Source organism: Macrosteles quadrilineatus, unplaced genomic scaffold (genome assembly GCF_028750875.1).
Source record: "Macrosteles quadrilineatus isolate MER2022 unplaced genomic scaffold, UCM_ALF_1.0 Scaffold_3__2_contigs__length_128488019, whole genome shotgun sequence".
Lineage (NCBI taxonomy): Eukaryota > Metazoa > Arthropoda > Insecta > Hemiptera > Cicadellidae > Macrosteles > Macrosteles quadrilineatus.
Genome location: NW_026542596.1, coordinates 83,250,097 through 83,266,259, shown reverse-complemented (window position 1 = coordinate 83,266,259; position 16,163 = coordinate 83,250,097). Strand labels below are relative to the sequence as shown.

General features: G+C 35.7%; 1 protein-coding gene across 1 annotated transcript; it reads left to right on the top strand.

Moving 5' to 3' along the window:
• The first annotated feature begins 2,159 nt into the window (after positions 1 to 2,159).
• On the top strand, positions 2,160 to 14,429 carry LOC128988812 (chromatin assembly factor 1 p55 subunit). The gene is made up of 10 exons (XM_054410473.1): positions 2,160 to 2,320; positions 3,848 to 3,995; positions 4,355 to 4,500; positions 6,231 to 6,435; positions 6,824 to 7,001; positions 8,006 to 8,200; positions 9,164 to 9,241; positions 10,024 to 10,158; positions 11,861 to 11,959; positions 14,259 to 14,429. The coding sequence occupies exons 1-10, from the start codon at positions 2,302 to 2,304 to the stop codon at positions 14,337 to 14,339; spliced, it is 1,284 nt and encodes a 427-aa protein (XP_054266448.1). The 5' UTR covers positions 2,160 to 2,301; the 3' UTR covers positions 14,340 to 14,429.
• Positions 14,430 to 16,163: the final 1,734 nt, after the last annotated feature.

Below are 16,163 nucleotides of genomic sequence, written 5' to 3'. Positions count from 1 at the left end.
TTATAGACAACCAGTGAAAATTATATCTAAATAAAATACCCCCGCCGCAGCAAACCTGCAGACTAAGCGAATTTCCATATGTCTGATTTGATTTACACTAAAATGTCTACTTAAAAATTTAACATTTATTTCCTATTTAAATAGAATTATTTTAACAGGTACTTAGGTTTGCTACATCAGGGAGGGTAAAACTTTTTTTTGTAAAATGTTAATAGTTAGTAAGAAATAAAAACATTTTCCAAATTTGATCAAAATATGTTCATAAACAAGCAAACTACAACAGTTTACTCATTCTCCATAAGAATAACATGGGAATTTAAAATTTACATTTTTTTGGAATTTTCTCCGTAACCATTAGGCGCATAGTAACACTTCAATATACTAAATTATTTGTTTTTTTAAGCTCTACAAAATGGTTTGAAAAGATTTTGCAAAATTTTATTTTTTTGGGGTCAAAAATGGGAAAAACCTATTTTTACCCCATAAAAATCCCCGTAAACCCCCGTTCCCATAGTCCGATCATGCTGGTTCGCGAAATCGTTCGAGTTTATCCCGCCTTAGACCTTCAAACCAAATTTTATCAAAATCGGACAAAAATTACTCAAGTTATCGTGCGGATGGACACACACATATATATATATATATATAGATATAGATATATAAAAATTTGAACGAATGGTGTTTTTGGCCACTGGGGACATCAAAATGAAAAAGTAAATCGGTCCCGGGCCTAGGTCTTACCATGAGACCTACGGTAATAGCTACTTCCCTATAGGGAAATTCGCTAATAGGAAAATCTATCTATAGATTAACTCTGTATGTGTCAGAATGAGCCTTTTAAAAATAGGTTGGAGGCCTCTTTTAACCTTGCATTTGCCTGTCCACATAGACTACACAGATCTATGCGTGGAACGTGTATCACGGCCACCTTTAACATAATTACCTATGGCGTTTTCAGCTTATTTGTATGATCATATTCTGCTGAAGCTAGCAAAATCAAGACCTATCATCAGACGATGCCATGGAAAGTTATATGATACAAACTAACAAAAGTCTACCACAAAACTTGACTCAAGTCATTGAGCTGGTGTCACCACTGTCTGCCTTGTTATCTTAAGGAACGTCTGTCACTAAACAACACAACTTGTGACGTTGCCAGTTCTACTAGGCCACTGTCTGGGGTTAAAGGTGGCTATGATACACGTTCCACGCAAAGATCTGTAGTCTATGTGGACAGGCAAATGCAAGGTTAAAAGAGGCCACCAACATCTTTTTAAAAAGCTCCTTCTGACACATACATAATCTCTAGCGTTGAATAAAGGAAGGCTGGAATTTAGGGAGTACCCATCTCTCAAGCCGCAGTTGCGAAATGGTGTTAACAGGATTTACATATTATTTAGAATGACTCAAGAATATAGGTGTATTAAGTGTCTTCCCGATATCTTGTCAAATCTAGTCCTTCTTTTCTTTCTAATATTCCTCAAGTCTTTGTGATTAGGTCATACAACTCAGGATTTGTATATACAAATACAGATTCAAGAAAATGTCCAAGGCACGACTTTGTGTTATTGGGCGAAACGAAGTTTAGTTTAATTCAGCAATAGGGGCACGGAAAGCGCTGCAAACGCTGCATGCTGCTGCTGCTGCGGGAAGAGCGGTTGAGCGGAAGTCCGCACCGTAGTTTTCCAGTTCGTGGTTCATGCCTCATACCCACCCTGCTGCCACCACCAAGGTCGTCTCGTATCCCACCAAAGCCAAGGTACTCGCTGCCCTCACGGGAAATACTCGGAGTTAAAATTGATCCCGTTCCCGCATCTGTGTGTACGGACCTTAACTCTAGGCAATAAAATATTAAGGGTGATTGTTGAAGCTTTTAGGTTTACGAACCGTTTCCCAGGACTCTGGGGTTGATACCCGTCTTAAACACCCCCATCATAAGAGGATAATAACACCACCCTACTTTGTCATTGCTTTCATACAGTGCGTCTACTAGCGCCTTGGTCTAACCGTCTAACATACATCACAATCACCGATCATAAACATCACACACAATGCTGTGTAGTCTCTTTTAAAACTTCCGGTACTCACCACCACACTAGCACTCAGCAAAATACAAAAAGCTTCTGCCGCCAAATAAAGAAGAAGAAGAACCACCAAAAGAAAGCCGACTGCTTCGCTACCGCCATTTTACCGTCTGTCCGTCGTTTTCATGCCCGGTAATGTTTTGAAGTTCTCCTTGTCCAATTACTTGATTTGTAATACTCCTCCTTATTTATTGAAGACGCTGTTACATCTGTGAACATGGGCGACAAAGACGGAGGTAAATAGTTGCATACTTAGCTTAAGTTGTGTTAATTCCTCATGTCTTCAGTTCATATTAGGCCTATCTCCAACGCTGAAGATGCAAGTGATTTTACTCTTTAGAGTTGACTTTATTTTGATTAGGCCTAACTTAATAGAATGATTGCAAGTTACTAGGCCTTACGTATTTGTTCTCCTTGGTAAACCTAGTTCATACTGTTCTCAATACTACTGAAACTGTGGTAATTTCATCTCAAAGACAACCCTTTACAACTAACTTAAACTCTGACATTGATTTCAGTAACTTAGCCCATGCCTAATCAGTCTATTGCACATAGTGTTGCTATTCTAGAGGTGAAATACCTTGTTGCCAACATATTCCTTGGTAATCTCAATGGCTACCTGTTTCGACACTTAAGATGGTGTCGTTGTCAAGCCTAGACGTGGTTGTCGATCCTATGAAGTCGTCAATCTTCAAAACACAAACAAAACCAATAAATAACAAAAATAAACACAAAAACCCCTTTTGACGAACGAATAATACAGTAAGGCCATACAACTCTTGGCACATCTGCGGGTTCACGCTCGTACTTGTAGTTTATTATCACCAAAGTAACTTAGACCTAAGTTAGTAAAATCAGTTTTGCAGCCTTAGGCCTCGTTTAAATGTCTGTGATTGTTTTTTTTTTTTTATTTCTTTCATAAATGTAGGCCTATCTGTCACTTTCTTTTTTGATAGGCCTAAGTTAGGTAGGCCTAGGCCTAAGTTAGTTTTAAACACAACAAATTATTTGGTATTCATGATGAATAATTCCTTTTAAAAAGAGTAGTTAACTCAGCGTGCGGTACGATAAGCTACAACTTAGGTGACCCCTTCATTTGTTACGATCGTAGAACCAGTCTGGGAATTGCAACCACAAAAGTGAGACTTCTAAGTTACTAACAACTTGTATTAAATTCCAGCACTGAACTTTACTTAGGCCTACTTATATGTCGTCTGATAGATCTTAGTGTTGGATTATCCGCTATCGCAGGTATTGGGCTAGGCCTAACTTATTAAGAGTTAATTGGGCCTATGTTCACACACTTAATTTAAGTTAAGTTAGCTTGTAGATATAAGTTAGATGTAAGTTGTTAATATAGATATTGCGGATGATAAAGTAAAATTTCAATGTATTTATCGAAAAAATCATCGATAATAATGAATGAACAGGAAAGTACCGAAAAGAATACAGGTATAGAGGCATACCGATAAGTGATAGGTATATTACTTATCGGTATTCTGCAGGAATGTAAGTTAGGCTAACTCAAGTTGTAATTGGCGTCTCAGGCTTTAAGTTCAAGATAGGCTACAAATGTGGAGCGAGAAAAATCAGAAAGTTAATGCTGAAAATCATGTTGCCTTGATTTAGAAGGATTGTCAACAAGTTTCAACTAGGCTAATTCAAAAATGGGAGTTTGAAATCCCACAACTTCGTCTTAAAGGTACAATGTAATGAAATCGATGAATATTTAACACTATCCAGAGGCTTGCTTCTTGTTTTAGAAACCTTCGATGATGCAGTTGAAGAAAGGGTGATAAATGAGGAATACAAGATATGGAAGAAGAACACACCTTTCTTGTATGATCTAGTGATGACACATGCTCTTGAGTGGCCTTCACTTACAGCGCAATGGCTACCTGATGTGACGAGGTAAGAGGACATTAGCTCTTCAATTATCCTTATTAAACAATTATTTTTTCCAGTCAAAACACTTTATGAATATTCATTATTAGCAGGATTTATAGACGCAGTTACCGGTACCTTTAACAGATGCTTTGTAGCAGTACCTCTGTAAAAACTTTAAGAGCTAAATTGTAGGCCTAGATTAATTATGATAGTGAATAAATGGCATAGGCCTAACCTTAAATAACGTTAACAGCTGCACATAGCCTATTAGGATAGTTTGTAATATCAGTACTAAAACACCTGTTTATTACTAAAACATGTTTAGGCTTAGTAATACCATGTTGTTTTTTTCTGTATGCTGACTGATATAATGTTTGTTTCAGACCCGAGGGCAAGGACTATTCCGTGCACAGACTGATTCTCGGAACTCACACATCAGATGAGCAGAACCATCTGTTGATAGCTAGTGTGCAGCTGCCCAATGAAGACGCACAGTTTGATGCTTCTCACTACGACAACGAGAAAGGAGGTAGGCGTGTACAGCTATTTGACTGAAGAATGTGTATTAGTTTGTTGCCATTGTATGAAATTTAGTTACTTTTTGAATGGCCATTTCGAACATTTAGGCTACGGTACACCTTTTGGAATAGCAGAATTATTTGTAATAGGCCTATAGGCCTAATTAAGTCTCTAATACTTGATCCACGACCACCTAGAATTAGCAACGTCACAAGTAGGATTGTTTAGTGTCAGATGTCCCATAAGACTGGTGCACCTCTTGCTTGAATTCGAGCAATTGCAAAGTATTACGGGCCTTTTTTTTAAACGAATAACAGTCATATTTTCCGATGACTTAATACAGTCAACTCAAAGATAATGTAATCAATCACTCCACTCCAGTTATCGAAACTGAAAACGAACTCACTCTGAAAACTAACGCTCTTGTGTGTATCATGTGTTTACTATGAACAGCTGCTTTAGTATGCAATTAATACAAATGATTCGTCTGTTTAAGTAAACAAAATATTTTCTACATAAGTAGGCCTAATACATTGGGGTTTTGATCACCTGTGGGGCAAAGCCCGAGGACTTTCATTACAGGAATTGGTAAAAGGGGGGATTTAAACAAAAAATTCTTAATTTTCACACATCGTTTGTAAAAATCCGTTCATTATTAATGGAGGAGTAGTGTTTGGTAGAAATCGCCTTCACGTATTATACATAAGGATAACGTGGCAGACAGCTGACATCAGCTCATTAATTCGCACTTTGTTGATAAAAATTTAAATTTATGAACTTACATTTATTAAAATATTGAAAATTAAACAAATAGAATTCAAAACCTAAACAATATGAATTGAAAATCTATATCCGTACATTTAAAGCGTAGTCAATATTTTCATAGTCCATTAACCAAGCTTTCGTAAATACACTAATACCAATAGCTGCTTCCAAACAAAACGGCTGTTACATCCCTACTTGCGACGTTGCCACTTCGAATGGCCACGGCCTGGAGTTAAAGGCGGCCGTGCTTGATCTCACATACTTCTTGTACATGGATTTTTGCCGTCTTATTCCACTGTTTTATTTATTTGTGTGGGCTTTTCCAACACTTTCACAATACAATTCAATTACTTTTAGGTGCTAGTTGGTTCAAATTAGATGTAGTCATAAATGCAAAAAATTTATTAGTGCTGCACCCTGTTGGTAAACCTGATAACTTTTTAATGCTATTTAATATTATAGAACCAACTTGTGTAGGCTAGTTGAAACAGCTGAAAAAATTGTTTTAAATTCCTCTTAAATATGAATAACTCATAAGGTTAACATGGGAAACTCCAGAGCCACTTGGGCGGAGCCCGAAAGGATTTTTGAGATAAGAATGTGTCTATATGTTAATGGGGAATGTGAGCTATCATCGCACCAAATTTCAGCCCAATCCGACCAGTATTTTTTGTGTTTACTTGTCACAAACATCCATCCATACATCAAAACTTTCCCAATTAGGCTATAATATTAGTAGGATATATTATAATCTAGAGGGACTACTGGCTGTCGTCTCTGCCATCTTTAAGCATCAGTCTAATCTGTTAGGTTCCCTTGTTTTCATGTATCTGTGAACAAGCCTAAATTTCACCTGATATTTAAATTTGATGAACTATTTAAACCTATAATTAGCTAGACCAATAGATCAACCTGCAGTACCTAATTGTAATTGTTTGCCAAAGCTGTGGCCTAAATCTTCACAATTGCTTTCAGAGTTTGGTGGATTCGGATCAGTGAGCGGAAAGATTGAAATTGAGATTAAGATCAACCATGAAGGAGAAGTCAATCGTGCCCGCTACATGCCTCAGAACCCATGTGTCATTGCCACCAAAACCCCTAGCAGTGATGTGCTAGTGTTCGACTACACCAAACACCCGAGTAAACCCGATCCCAGCGGAGAGTGTCACCCAGATCTGAGGTAATGCGGACTTAGTTGTCAAGAGTTCTTAAATGTAAACATAATATAGCATGTCATATAAACGTACAAACATTCGATAGAAAGAGTCATTACTTTTTAGTTATTAAATGTGAATTTAACTTAAGTTTTATTAACTCTAAACAAAATAGAATTTTTCTTAAAAATAAATTGCATATTACTATTTGTTACTGTTATGCCTTATGGAAAGAAGTGAAATAATGACCGTCCAGAATAACTGTAAAAATGAATATTGTGATTACATATTTTATTCCCATCCGTACTTTGTGCGGATGTTTGACTCCTGGGAATTATTGCTATTTCTTGATGGAATTCAATTATTTTGAAACATAATATGACTGCCAAAGGTTCTTATATCAATGATTTGTAGATTGCGAGGTCACCAGAAAGAAGGCTATGGACTGTCGTGGAACCCAAACCTCAACGGCTACCTGTTGAGTGCATCAGATGATCACACAATTTGTCTGTGGGACATTAATGCCACGCCTAAAGAGAACCGCATCATTGACGCTAAAACTATCTTCACAGGCCACACCGCTGTTGTTGAAGTAAGTATAGACCTATAACAATTAAAGCTTTATAAATATATTCTTTGCAGTATCAGAAAATAGCTGTTAAGGAAATGGTTATGCCCTAGTTGTATGTAGGCCTACTGATTAACTGGTTCAATACTAGCATTGACTATTGGATACTGTAGTAGACATCTATGTTGAACAGCTGTCGCAAATTTTTTATTAAAAAAGAACATAGTTATGTGAAAGAGTTATAGAATGCGATAGGGTCTAAGATTATATTTCCTACCTTATTTATTGTTGCTGAGTAAGCGGATGGGTTATAACGGTTGCTATACCTCACCATAAGTAATTCCATTAGTTTGACTTTGCTATAAAGTCTGTGTATTTGTCAGAAATTTGTGATTTAGATCAGCGTAATCTGTCGGTGGCTCACATCAACTACGACAATTTTGATTAAAAAACTGGTGACAACTTCAACATGGGAGTGGAATGTCTAATGCTCGTAGCTGATTTGAAAAAAAAATGTTGTGTTTGGTTCTAAAAACTATAGATTTAATCCTCCAAGTTTAATCGTTGATTTTTTTACTCCCATTTCTGATCACTGAGTGTTGCGCGTCTATTTTTTTTACAGTATGCAGCAATTACAGAAACTTTTCAGACTAACTCAATTTGAATCTAAAATGTGGATATTTTTCTATTTTTAGGGAGGCAAACTTTAAAATAGGCTAAATAAAAGATTTTTATTTTGTGTGTTTGAGAACTCTTTTTCAAGTTATGATAAGTGCTTCAACTGTACCATTTTCTAGTAAATGTTCACATCATGTAGAATAAGAAAAACATAATTATGACATAATTCAAACAAAATATCTTTCATGAAAGTTTTTGTAAAGTGCTACTAAACGTGGTGTTGTCATGTTACAGGGGTCCAACATTGACATTTTTGAGGGTTAAAAAAATACCACAAGATATTACTGTACTTGATACTATAGGTCAGCTGTTTGATAATATAGTTTATTCCTTCACTGTGATGTTGCCAGGACGTAGCTTGGCACCTGCTGCACGAGTCGCTGTTTGGCTCCGTGGCAGACGACCAGAAGCTGATGATCTGGGACACGAGAAGTAACAACACCAGCAAGCCATCTCACACTGTAGATGCCCACACAGCGGAGGTCAACTGCCTCTCATTCAACCCCTACTCTGAGTTCATACTTGCCACTGGCAGCGCTGATAAGGTAGGGCTATAGACTATAGACTCACTACCATGAAGTAGAACTAACATTACTTAAGAGTCCTTGGAGCCTTGACGTTTTACCTCAAAAAACAATTAAAAAATTACAAAGAAACTTTATAATCTCATTTTTTTTTTACTAGATATTAAAATTACGATCACTCTGGTGTTTGAAAAAATATTTGGAGATGGTAAATAACTCTTCAGTGGCTGTTTGAAATCAACAAAATTAATGGACAATTCCATGGACTCCCTTGAAGAACAATCCAAAACTACAAAGAACATTGCCAATGTCACAGTTTACTAGATATTTAAATTATAATCCCTTTAAGATTTGAAAAATATTTTTGGAAGATCAATAACTCTTCAGCAGCTGTTTTTGAAATTACCCATGATGGCCACCAGCCTCCAAGGACTCTTAACAATAACAGTCAGGAAGATTCATTAGCTTTTCAGTACTAGGTGAAATAATAGGCCTATTATGATTTTTTCACCTATTACTTCCTTGTCTAATACGTTTCAGACGGTTATTATAATTTGATTGCAGGTTTTTTTTTATTTTACTCCCATTACTCTACTGGCCAATATTCTGCAGATCTGGGGCTATTTTTTGTTAATTACTATTATCTTCTACACCAGATACAGTAGAATTTGATAACAAGTCTCTCTTGGGGATGATCAAATAACACTTGTTTTCAAAGTTGATTCAAATTAATATTTTTGACTAAGGAAGATGTTTTGGAGATGTTATAGTCTAAAGATATTCTAGAAAAACCTTATTCAGAAGATAATTAAGATATTTTCTGGATATTTAGTTAATCCGCAATGTAATCCCCCCCAACAGATTGGCTGTAGAACCCATTACAAGATTTTATAAATTCATCCTCTTCCTTTTGTAAATTGCTATTTCAGCCATGTTCTGATACCACCTAATTTTAAAGGTTAATGTTTCTTGATTTTGTTACAGACTGTTGCCCTTTGGGATCTCCGAAATCTGAAACTTAAGCTACATTCCTTTGAATCGCACAAGGATGAAATATTTCAGGTATGTAATGTCCACCATATTGTAGGTCTTTGTCATGTCACATATAAATCGTTTAAAACATTTTTATTTTACGTGAACAGTACCAGAAATTAATTAAAGTTACTGAAAAGAATCAAATCATTTGGATTGCAGTTTGTGAGGAAATATTCAGTTTAGTCCAACTTTAGTTGATTTCAAAACAAATCATCTAGGCCTATTAAAGGTTGTACACCTTTTACCACCATTTGTTTAAAAGATTTTTTATCTGGTCAGGAATGTTTAATGTCAAAGTCTAGCAGTTGACGTTAACATTTTAAGTTTGTGTGTTTTCTACGCCAATGGCATTTTTACATTTTGAAAGGGAACAGTCCAAACCCTGGTCTTGTTACTATCGTATAAAGTCGACCTAGCATCATTAATATCATAGCCTAATGACAAATGGGACCTAGGTCCGGAAACCATCTTGCTTGGATTTGAACCAGGTTGTTTCGGCGCGGTATAATTTTGTTTAAATAATTAGCTGGTTTCATATTTTGGCATAAAAAAATATGATAGTTCAATGAGCCTCTTGTCAATTAATAATATTTTTTATTTTAGAGTGAAATATATATAGCCTATGAATGAAAATATTGCATTATTTACATGAGTAAAGATTGTATTTAGAAAAAATAATGGACGTCTTCCAACATATTTAGCAAAAATGATTTAGATTTATTAACAAATTTAACTCTTATTTTCCAGAATAGTTCTTATCAATATGTTATTTAGGATGTGATTTTACATGATACTTTTGTGTTTGGCAGGTCCAATGGTCTCCGCATAACGAGACGATCCTTGCGTCCAGTGGCACGGACCGCAGACTACATGTGTGGGATCTCAGCAAGATCGGAGAGGAACAATCTGCGGAGGACGCAGAGGACGGCCCACCCGAGCTACTGGTGAGTTCAAGGCTCTATTAGAAATTATTTTTACAATGTAGCTGTAAAAGAGTATAAATAAAAACTACTAAGCAAACGGACACTGCAGATTGGCATCAAATAAAACGGTCTTTAGATAAATACCACCAGTATGGAGGCTACACAATTAGAAAGAAAAGAATGTCATTCTTTAAACAGTTATAAGGCCTCCAATAATATCCAGGATAAGTGTAAGATCATAGAAAAGTTATGGAACAGCAAACCCAACATCAAGTGGATTACAGTAACAAAAGAAGATCTGAAGGAACTAAAAACAAAATTTAAGGATTTAAAAACAATGAATGAAAAACTTAATTCAGAGCATAAAAGACATGATTCTACAATTCAAAGTACGATAAGAGTGGTTTGAGACGAAGGAAGAAAACTGCAGTCTGACCAGAGGTCTGAAACGAAATCAGATTATTTTAATCTTTTTTGCTTAAACTCTTAGATTGATACTAGAGAATAAAGGGATAATCGTCTTAGGTAATTGTATTCAGATGTCTCTCCTTTCTAGTTTAGCATAAATATTGTTCAAATACAAACATCTTATCATCCGTGCAGGAGTTAGGGTCCCTCCGGCCCTAGGCTAAATTACTTAAGTGGCCCCCACCCCTGTGGGTGAAATTTCCCGCAATTGCGGTAAAAAATCGTGAACATCTCCCGTGGACCGCAGTCATGAGGACATCACCATCGACACCTACGATAGCGGCAAAGTCATGAACATCTCCCGTAGGCCGTGATCATGAGGACATCATCATCGTCACCCCCAATCGCAGCAAATTGATGAAAAAAAATAATAATTTAATAAAATAATAATTTAACATAATTTAGGAAATTGACAGGAAAGCAGGCTTACCTTTAAATAAGTCCATAGAGACACATAAAACATCACAAAATTAAAAGTAGAAATTTTCGTGGTCACTGACCACTTTTTCAACCACTGGAGATTGGAGAAATGGCTTCTCCAATCTCCAGTGGTTGAAAAAGTGGTCAGTGACCACGAAAATTTCTACTTTTAATTTTGTGATGTTTTATGTGTCTCTATGGACTTATTTAAAGGTAAGCCTGCTTTCCTGTCAATTTCCTTAATAATTCCTGGCAAATGCCCTATCTTTTTATAATTTAACATAATAATTTTTAATAAAAAAAATTTTTTTTTTTGCTCTGAAACAAAAAAAGTGTATTGTCAATCCTTTGCCCCCTTATGCTTGCGGCCTTGTGGTGAATCCAGCACTGCTTATTAGGAGTTACATACTGATACATCAAATATTTTTCTCAGAGCCTCTAATCTGGCCTTCATGTTACCATTGCACCATTGGCCTGGTTTTAAGGATTCTTTGGTTGATAGGTTTAATAGCAGACTTACCTTACTAACAAAAAAATTACATGAAAGAGCATAAACTCAAATAGGCACGTAAATATTTTTGGAGCTACTAGTAACACAAGTATTAGAAAACATCGTACAAAAAGGACATAGTCTCTACTACTGAAGGAGCAATTTAGCTCTGAAAATTCTATACTTACTGTATATTTGTGAATTGTACTTATTTTTTTTTCATCAGTAATCATGCTGTTAATTGTTAAACCCATCCACTATGAAATTCCTAAAGTATACCAGTATACCGTATTTTATTAGTGAGCCATCTCCCCTTGTGACTCATTGGTTTTGCTTGTGTTTCAGTTCATCCACGGTGGACACACAGCCAAGATCTCAGATTTCTCCTGGAATCCTAACGAACCTTGGGTCATCTGCTCCGTATCCGAAGATAACATCATGCAGGTACGGTTTTGCTAATATATCAATTTTATGGCTGTAGTGCAATAATGATGGTTGTTGTTTGTTATTGGAAATTAGGTACTCTTTTAAGATTACTTGGTCAGAATAAAGGTAACTTAAGTCCAATTTCACCAAACACTTAAACTGTCGTTAAGCCTTGCTCTAACTGCAGTTAGCTCTTAACTGACGAAATCTGATTTCACCACAGTACTCTTTTAGGATTACTTGGACAGAATAAAGGTAACTTAAGCCCGATTTCACCAAACACTTAAACTGCCGTTAAGCCTTGCTCTAACTGCAGTTAGCTCTTAACTGACGAAATCGGATTTCACCACAGTACTCTTTTAGGATTACTTGGACAGAATAAAGGTAACTTAGGCCCGATTTCACCAAACACTTAAACTGCCGTTGAGCCTTGCTCTAACTGCAGTTAGCTCTTAACTGACGAAATCGGATTTCACCACTTTCCATTAGAGCTAGTTTAGACTAAACCGTCGTTAGATAATTAACTGCCCAATTTTGACCCAATTTGTTAATGATTTAACTAAGACAAAATTAATTTTATTACTAGATATGAATTATCAAAACGTGTTGCCTTTTTCTTTAGGTTATCCCACAAGGTTTTTTAGTAAAGATGTATTTCTTTAGGTATGTGATCAGCCATTCTTTTATCCCGGCTGAAAAAAGTGTTTTTCTACCTACATTATCAAATTCCTTTTTTTCTTTGCTCGAAAAAATAGGCTCCCTTTTCCTTTTCCCGGTTTTGAGTAACCCTTACCCTACAGTCAAACAATTAATTTAGTTCAGTCAGACGTAATTAAGGACAATAACTAAACCTAAATTGTCCTAGTATTTACAGAAAATAATTATTTTTATGATATCTTTATTATGACTCGTTCTAGTTACTCTTTTTGCCTCAAGTTTTCTCACTATTTCAAATGTACCGTAAAAAGTTTGATTTTGAGTCTTGACTCAACAGCACAACTCAATCGTCTGTTCCTAAATTGAATCTGTTTTATCAATATTGCTTTGCCTTTATTTACTCATGTTAATTGTTTAGCTATTCGTTCATGTTTTCTGTTGTTATTTTGTTCTTGTTACTCAGAATCTATTGTATACTTGTAATCTTGCTCCCTCCAGTTTTGTTTTTACTACGTCATAAACCCTGATTTATTTTCTAGGTTATGTTTATTTATTGCTCCCTTTACAGCCTGGTATCATGACAGTTTAAGCCCACCGCCACCTGGATTTTACTCTAAACTCTCGTTTATAAAACCAGCGTTAGTATTGACGCGTTTTCGTTGGTGAAGCCAGATTTCCTTAACTGTGGTGGAAATCATCAGGTAGTTTTAACGGAAGATTAACTAAACCATCGTTATCGTGAATTTGGTGAAATCGGGCCTTAATCTCTTGCATATACATCCCACGTACTGCATGTGCAATTTAAGCATATTAATAGTGATGTGGACAATCGAGTATTTACTCTAAAATGTACTTAATACTGATTGTACTCAAGTCAGTGCAATCTTTGACTACTGATAAAACTAGACAATCCATCCCCATGTTAAAGGTGTCACCAGTTTTTTTTTTTAGTTTTTTTTATCAAAATTGTAGTTTATGTAAGCCACCAAACAGATTGTGCTGATGTGAATTAGTGATTTTTGTTGAATACACAAACTGTTTTACCAAGTCATATTGATGGAAAGACCAACTATAGCAACTGGCCCTATCAAATTGGTCAGCAACAAATAAATAAGGTAAACAATATAATTTTAGACACTAGCACATTCTGTGACTGACTCACAGAACTATGTTCTTTATTGATGAAAATTTGACGACAGCTGGTGCAAATAAATGGAATGCCTACTTAACTATCCTTTGGTAATGGTACAATACTCTACTCCTGTAGCAGCGTTTTTAACTCCTAGTAACTTAGAAAACAATTCTGACTTAACTTATGTCCTTACCTACTCGGCATATACCACTTTTTACTCATAGTGGTGACGCACAGAATAGTTCAAACTTGAGTCCATATGTACTCGGCATTTAGTGTTGTTGGCTAGTTGTAGAAATTCTGAAAATTACCCCCAAATACTTAAACAAACATGTAACTGCTGAAAAAAGAAGTTCCTAGCGACTGATTGATAAACTAACAGCTGAGTCCAGTACACGAGTACTTAGGATAAGTATCGAGTTGACTTGATACCTAACAAGTAAGTCTGCTCGTTGCTCACTACTGTAGAATATCTCTAGATTTGATCTCTAGTTGGGTGCTACCCGAACTAACATGATGTTCTTCCAGGTTTGGCAAATGGCTGAGAACATCTACAACGACGAAGAACCTGAGACTCCGGCGTCAGAACTAGAAGCCGGGGCATCATAAGTATCTAGCTGTACTCTCTGTGTTAACTTTATACCTAAGTATTTCTTCGTATAATATAATTCAATAAATACCTTTGTCAGTAATTGAAAACATTTTATTTTCCTTTTGTCTACTGTGAGTGTGACTGATACAGTACGCAATATTATTTAAAGTTGAATAATATTTTTGAGTGTAAATGAATTGTGTAAAAAAATTTACCTACGACCGTTTTTTAAAGTAGCCATTTCAGTCCAGTTCTTAGAATTGAAAAGTTTCACTTTACAGCTGTTTACTTTCATATCCGCATAGTTTCATTTCATATCCGCATAGTTTTCTCATATCCACACAGGTAACGGACCAATGAGGTTCAAGTATTGAGAGAAAAGAATTAAAATTGTAATGCTTCGAACGTCAACTAATCAGCTGATCAGTTGACCAATTTAATTGTTGATCCGACTTGTTCATGTTGATACTCGCGTATTCTTAATTAAGTTGGTGGAAGTCCAAAAATAAATGAAATATTTGCCGAATTGTACCTGATACAATATTATTTATGGTAAGAATTCTGCTAGCAATGTAATATTTAACGAAGTTTAACAAATACGTAATTACAGGAAATCAGCTGATTATACAACAAGTCGTTGCATCACTTTCAGTGGCAATGACAATACACGAAAACATAACCTCTCTAAAAAGTTATCATTAGTGATTGTTAGTAATTAAATCCAGATTGATAGTAATTAAAAAACGGTCGTAGGTAAAGTAGTGTACGCAACTCGCGTTAATAGTCTTTACGACACTCGTAGAAGTTTTTAAGGCACTCGCCAAGGCTCGTGCCTTAAATTTTCTACTTGTGTCGTAAAGACTCACTTAACGCAATCGTTGCGTAAACTACTATTTTTTATTGTTTTTGTTATAACGTTTTGAAAAGGGTCAAAGCTTGCCAACACATAAGCATAAAGAAGTAACAGACTTTATTTTAGATAAGGATTTTCATTTTAGGAAGTATTCATTTTAGTAGAAGGTTTAAGCTTTTACGCCACACTACACTGTTTTGACGAGCTTCCCAAGGAAGGATTTAGTCTAGAAAACAGCTGTTTGCCGTCAGCTTAATCAAATAGGGTTTCATTACGTACTACTCTACTGTAATGAGTTTTACCGGACACCAATCAGCTGATTATATACTGTATTTGGCAATGAGTGAGAGTGGTTAGTTTATAAACAAAAAAATAACCTCTCTTAGAGGTTATGACTAGTGATTGTTAGTCCTTAAGTATGTGGTAATATATAAGGATTGGTACGGATTTAGTAGTATGGAGTTAAATATTGTACGTCACTCGTCCGGTAAACACCTATTTTCAGGGCTAGTAACGTAATATACTATTACATTAGGGATGTTTAAATAGCTTGACATTCTGGCCAGAGAAAATGCCCCATTTTCTGCTGAAAAAAACGGATGTTGTTGATTAACACAATAACAGTTCGTCCTGTCGATGTTACCTGTAAACCACACAGGGAACATTGACATTTGTTGATTCTGATGTTCCGGAGGCTGACCTGTCATGTATTTTATTGCCTGCTAACAAAGTTTTGTTTATGTAAGATTTATTTTTAGTCCTATGTACCCATTTAATACCTTAAATTGCAAGTAAAATTTAAAATTAAAGTTAATTTTATTCATGCCATTGGTGTTTTTTATAAAAGAACAGTCCAAACCCTAATTTTGTTACCAACTGACATCAACCTTTTGTTAATCATTAATTCGGTACCCTAATGACAAATGGCACCTGGATCGGTTCCAGAAACGATCTTGCTTGGAACCAATGTTTTAGTGTTGTGATGATA

Bases quoted from the DNA above. Each gene is read 5' to 3' on its own strand.
- LOC128988812 (XM_054410473.1), top strand. The intron at 6,436-6,823 runs GTAATGCGGACT...AATGATTTGTAG, and splicing joins GAGTGTCACCCAGATCTGAG to ATTGCGAGGTCACCAGAAAG. The intron at 10,159-11,860 runs GTGAGTTCAAGG...CTTGTGTTTCAG, and splicing joins ACGGCCCACCCGAGCTACTG to TTCATCCACGGTGGACACAC.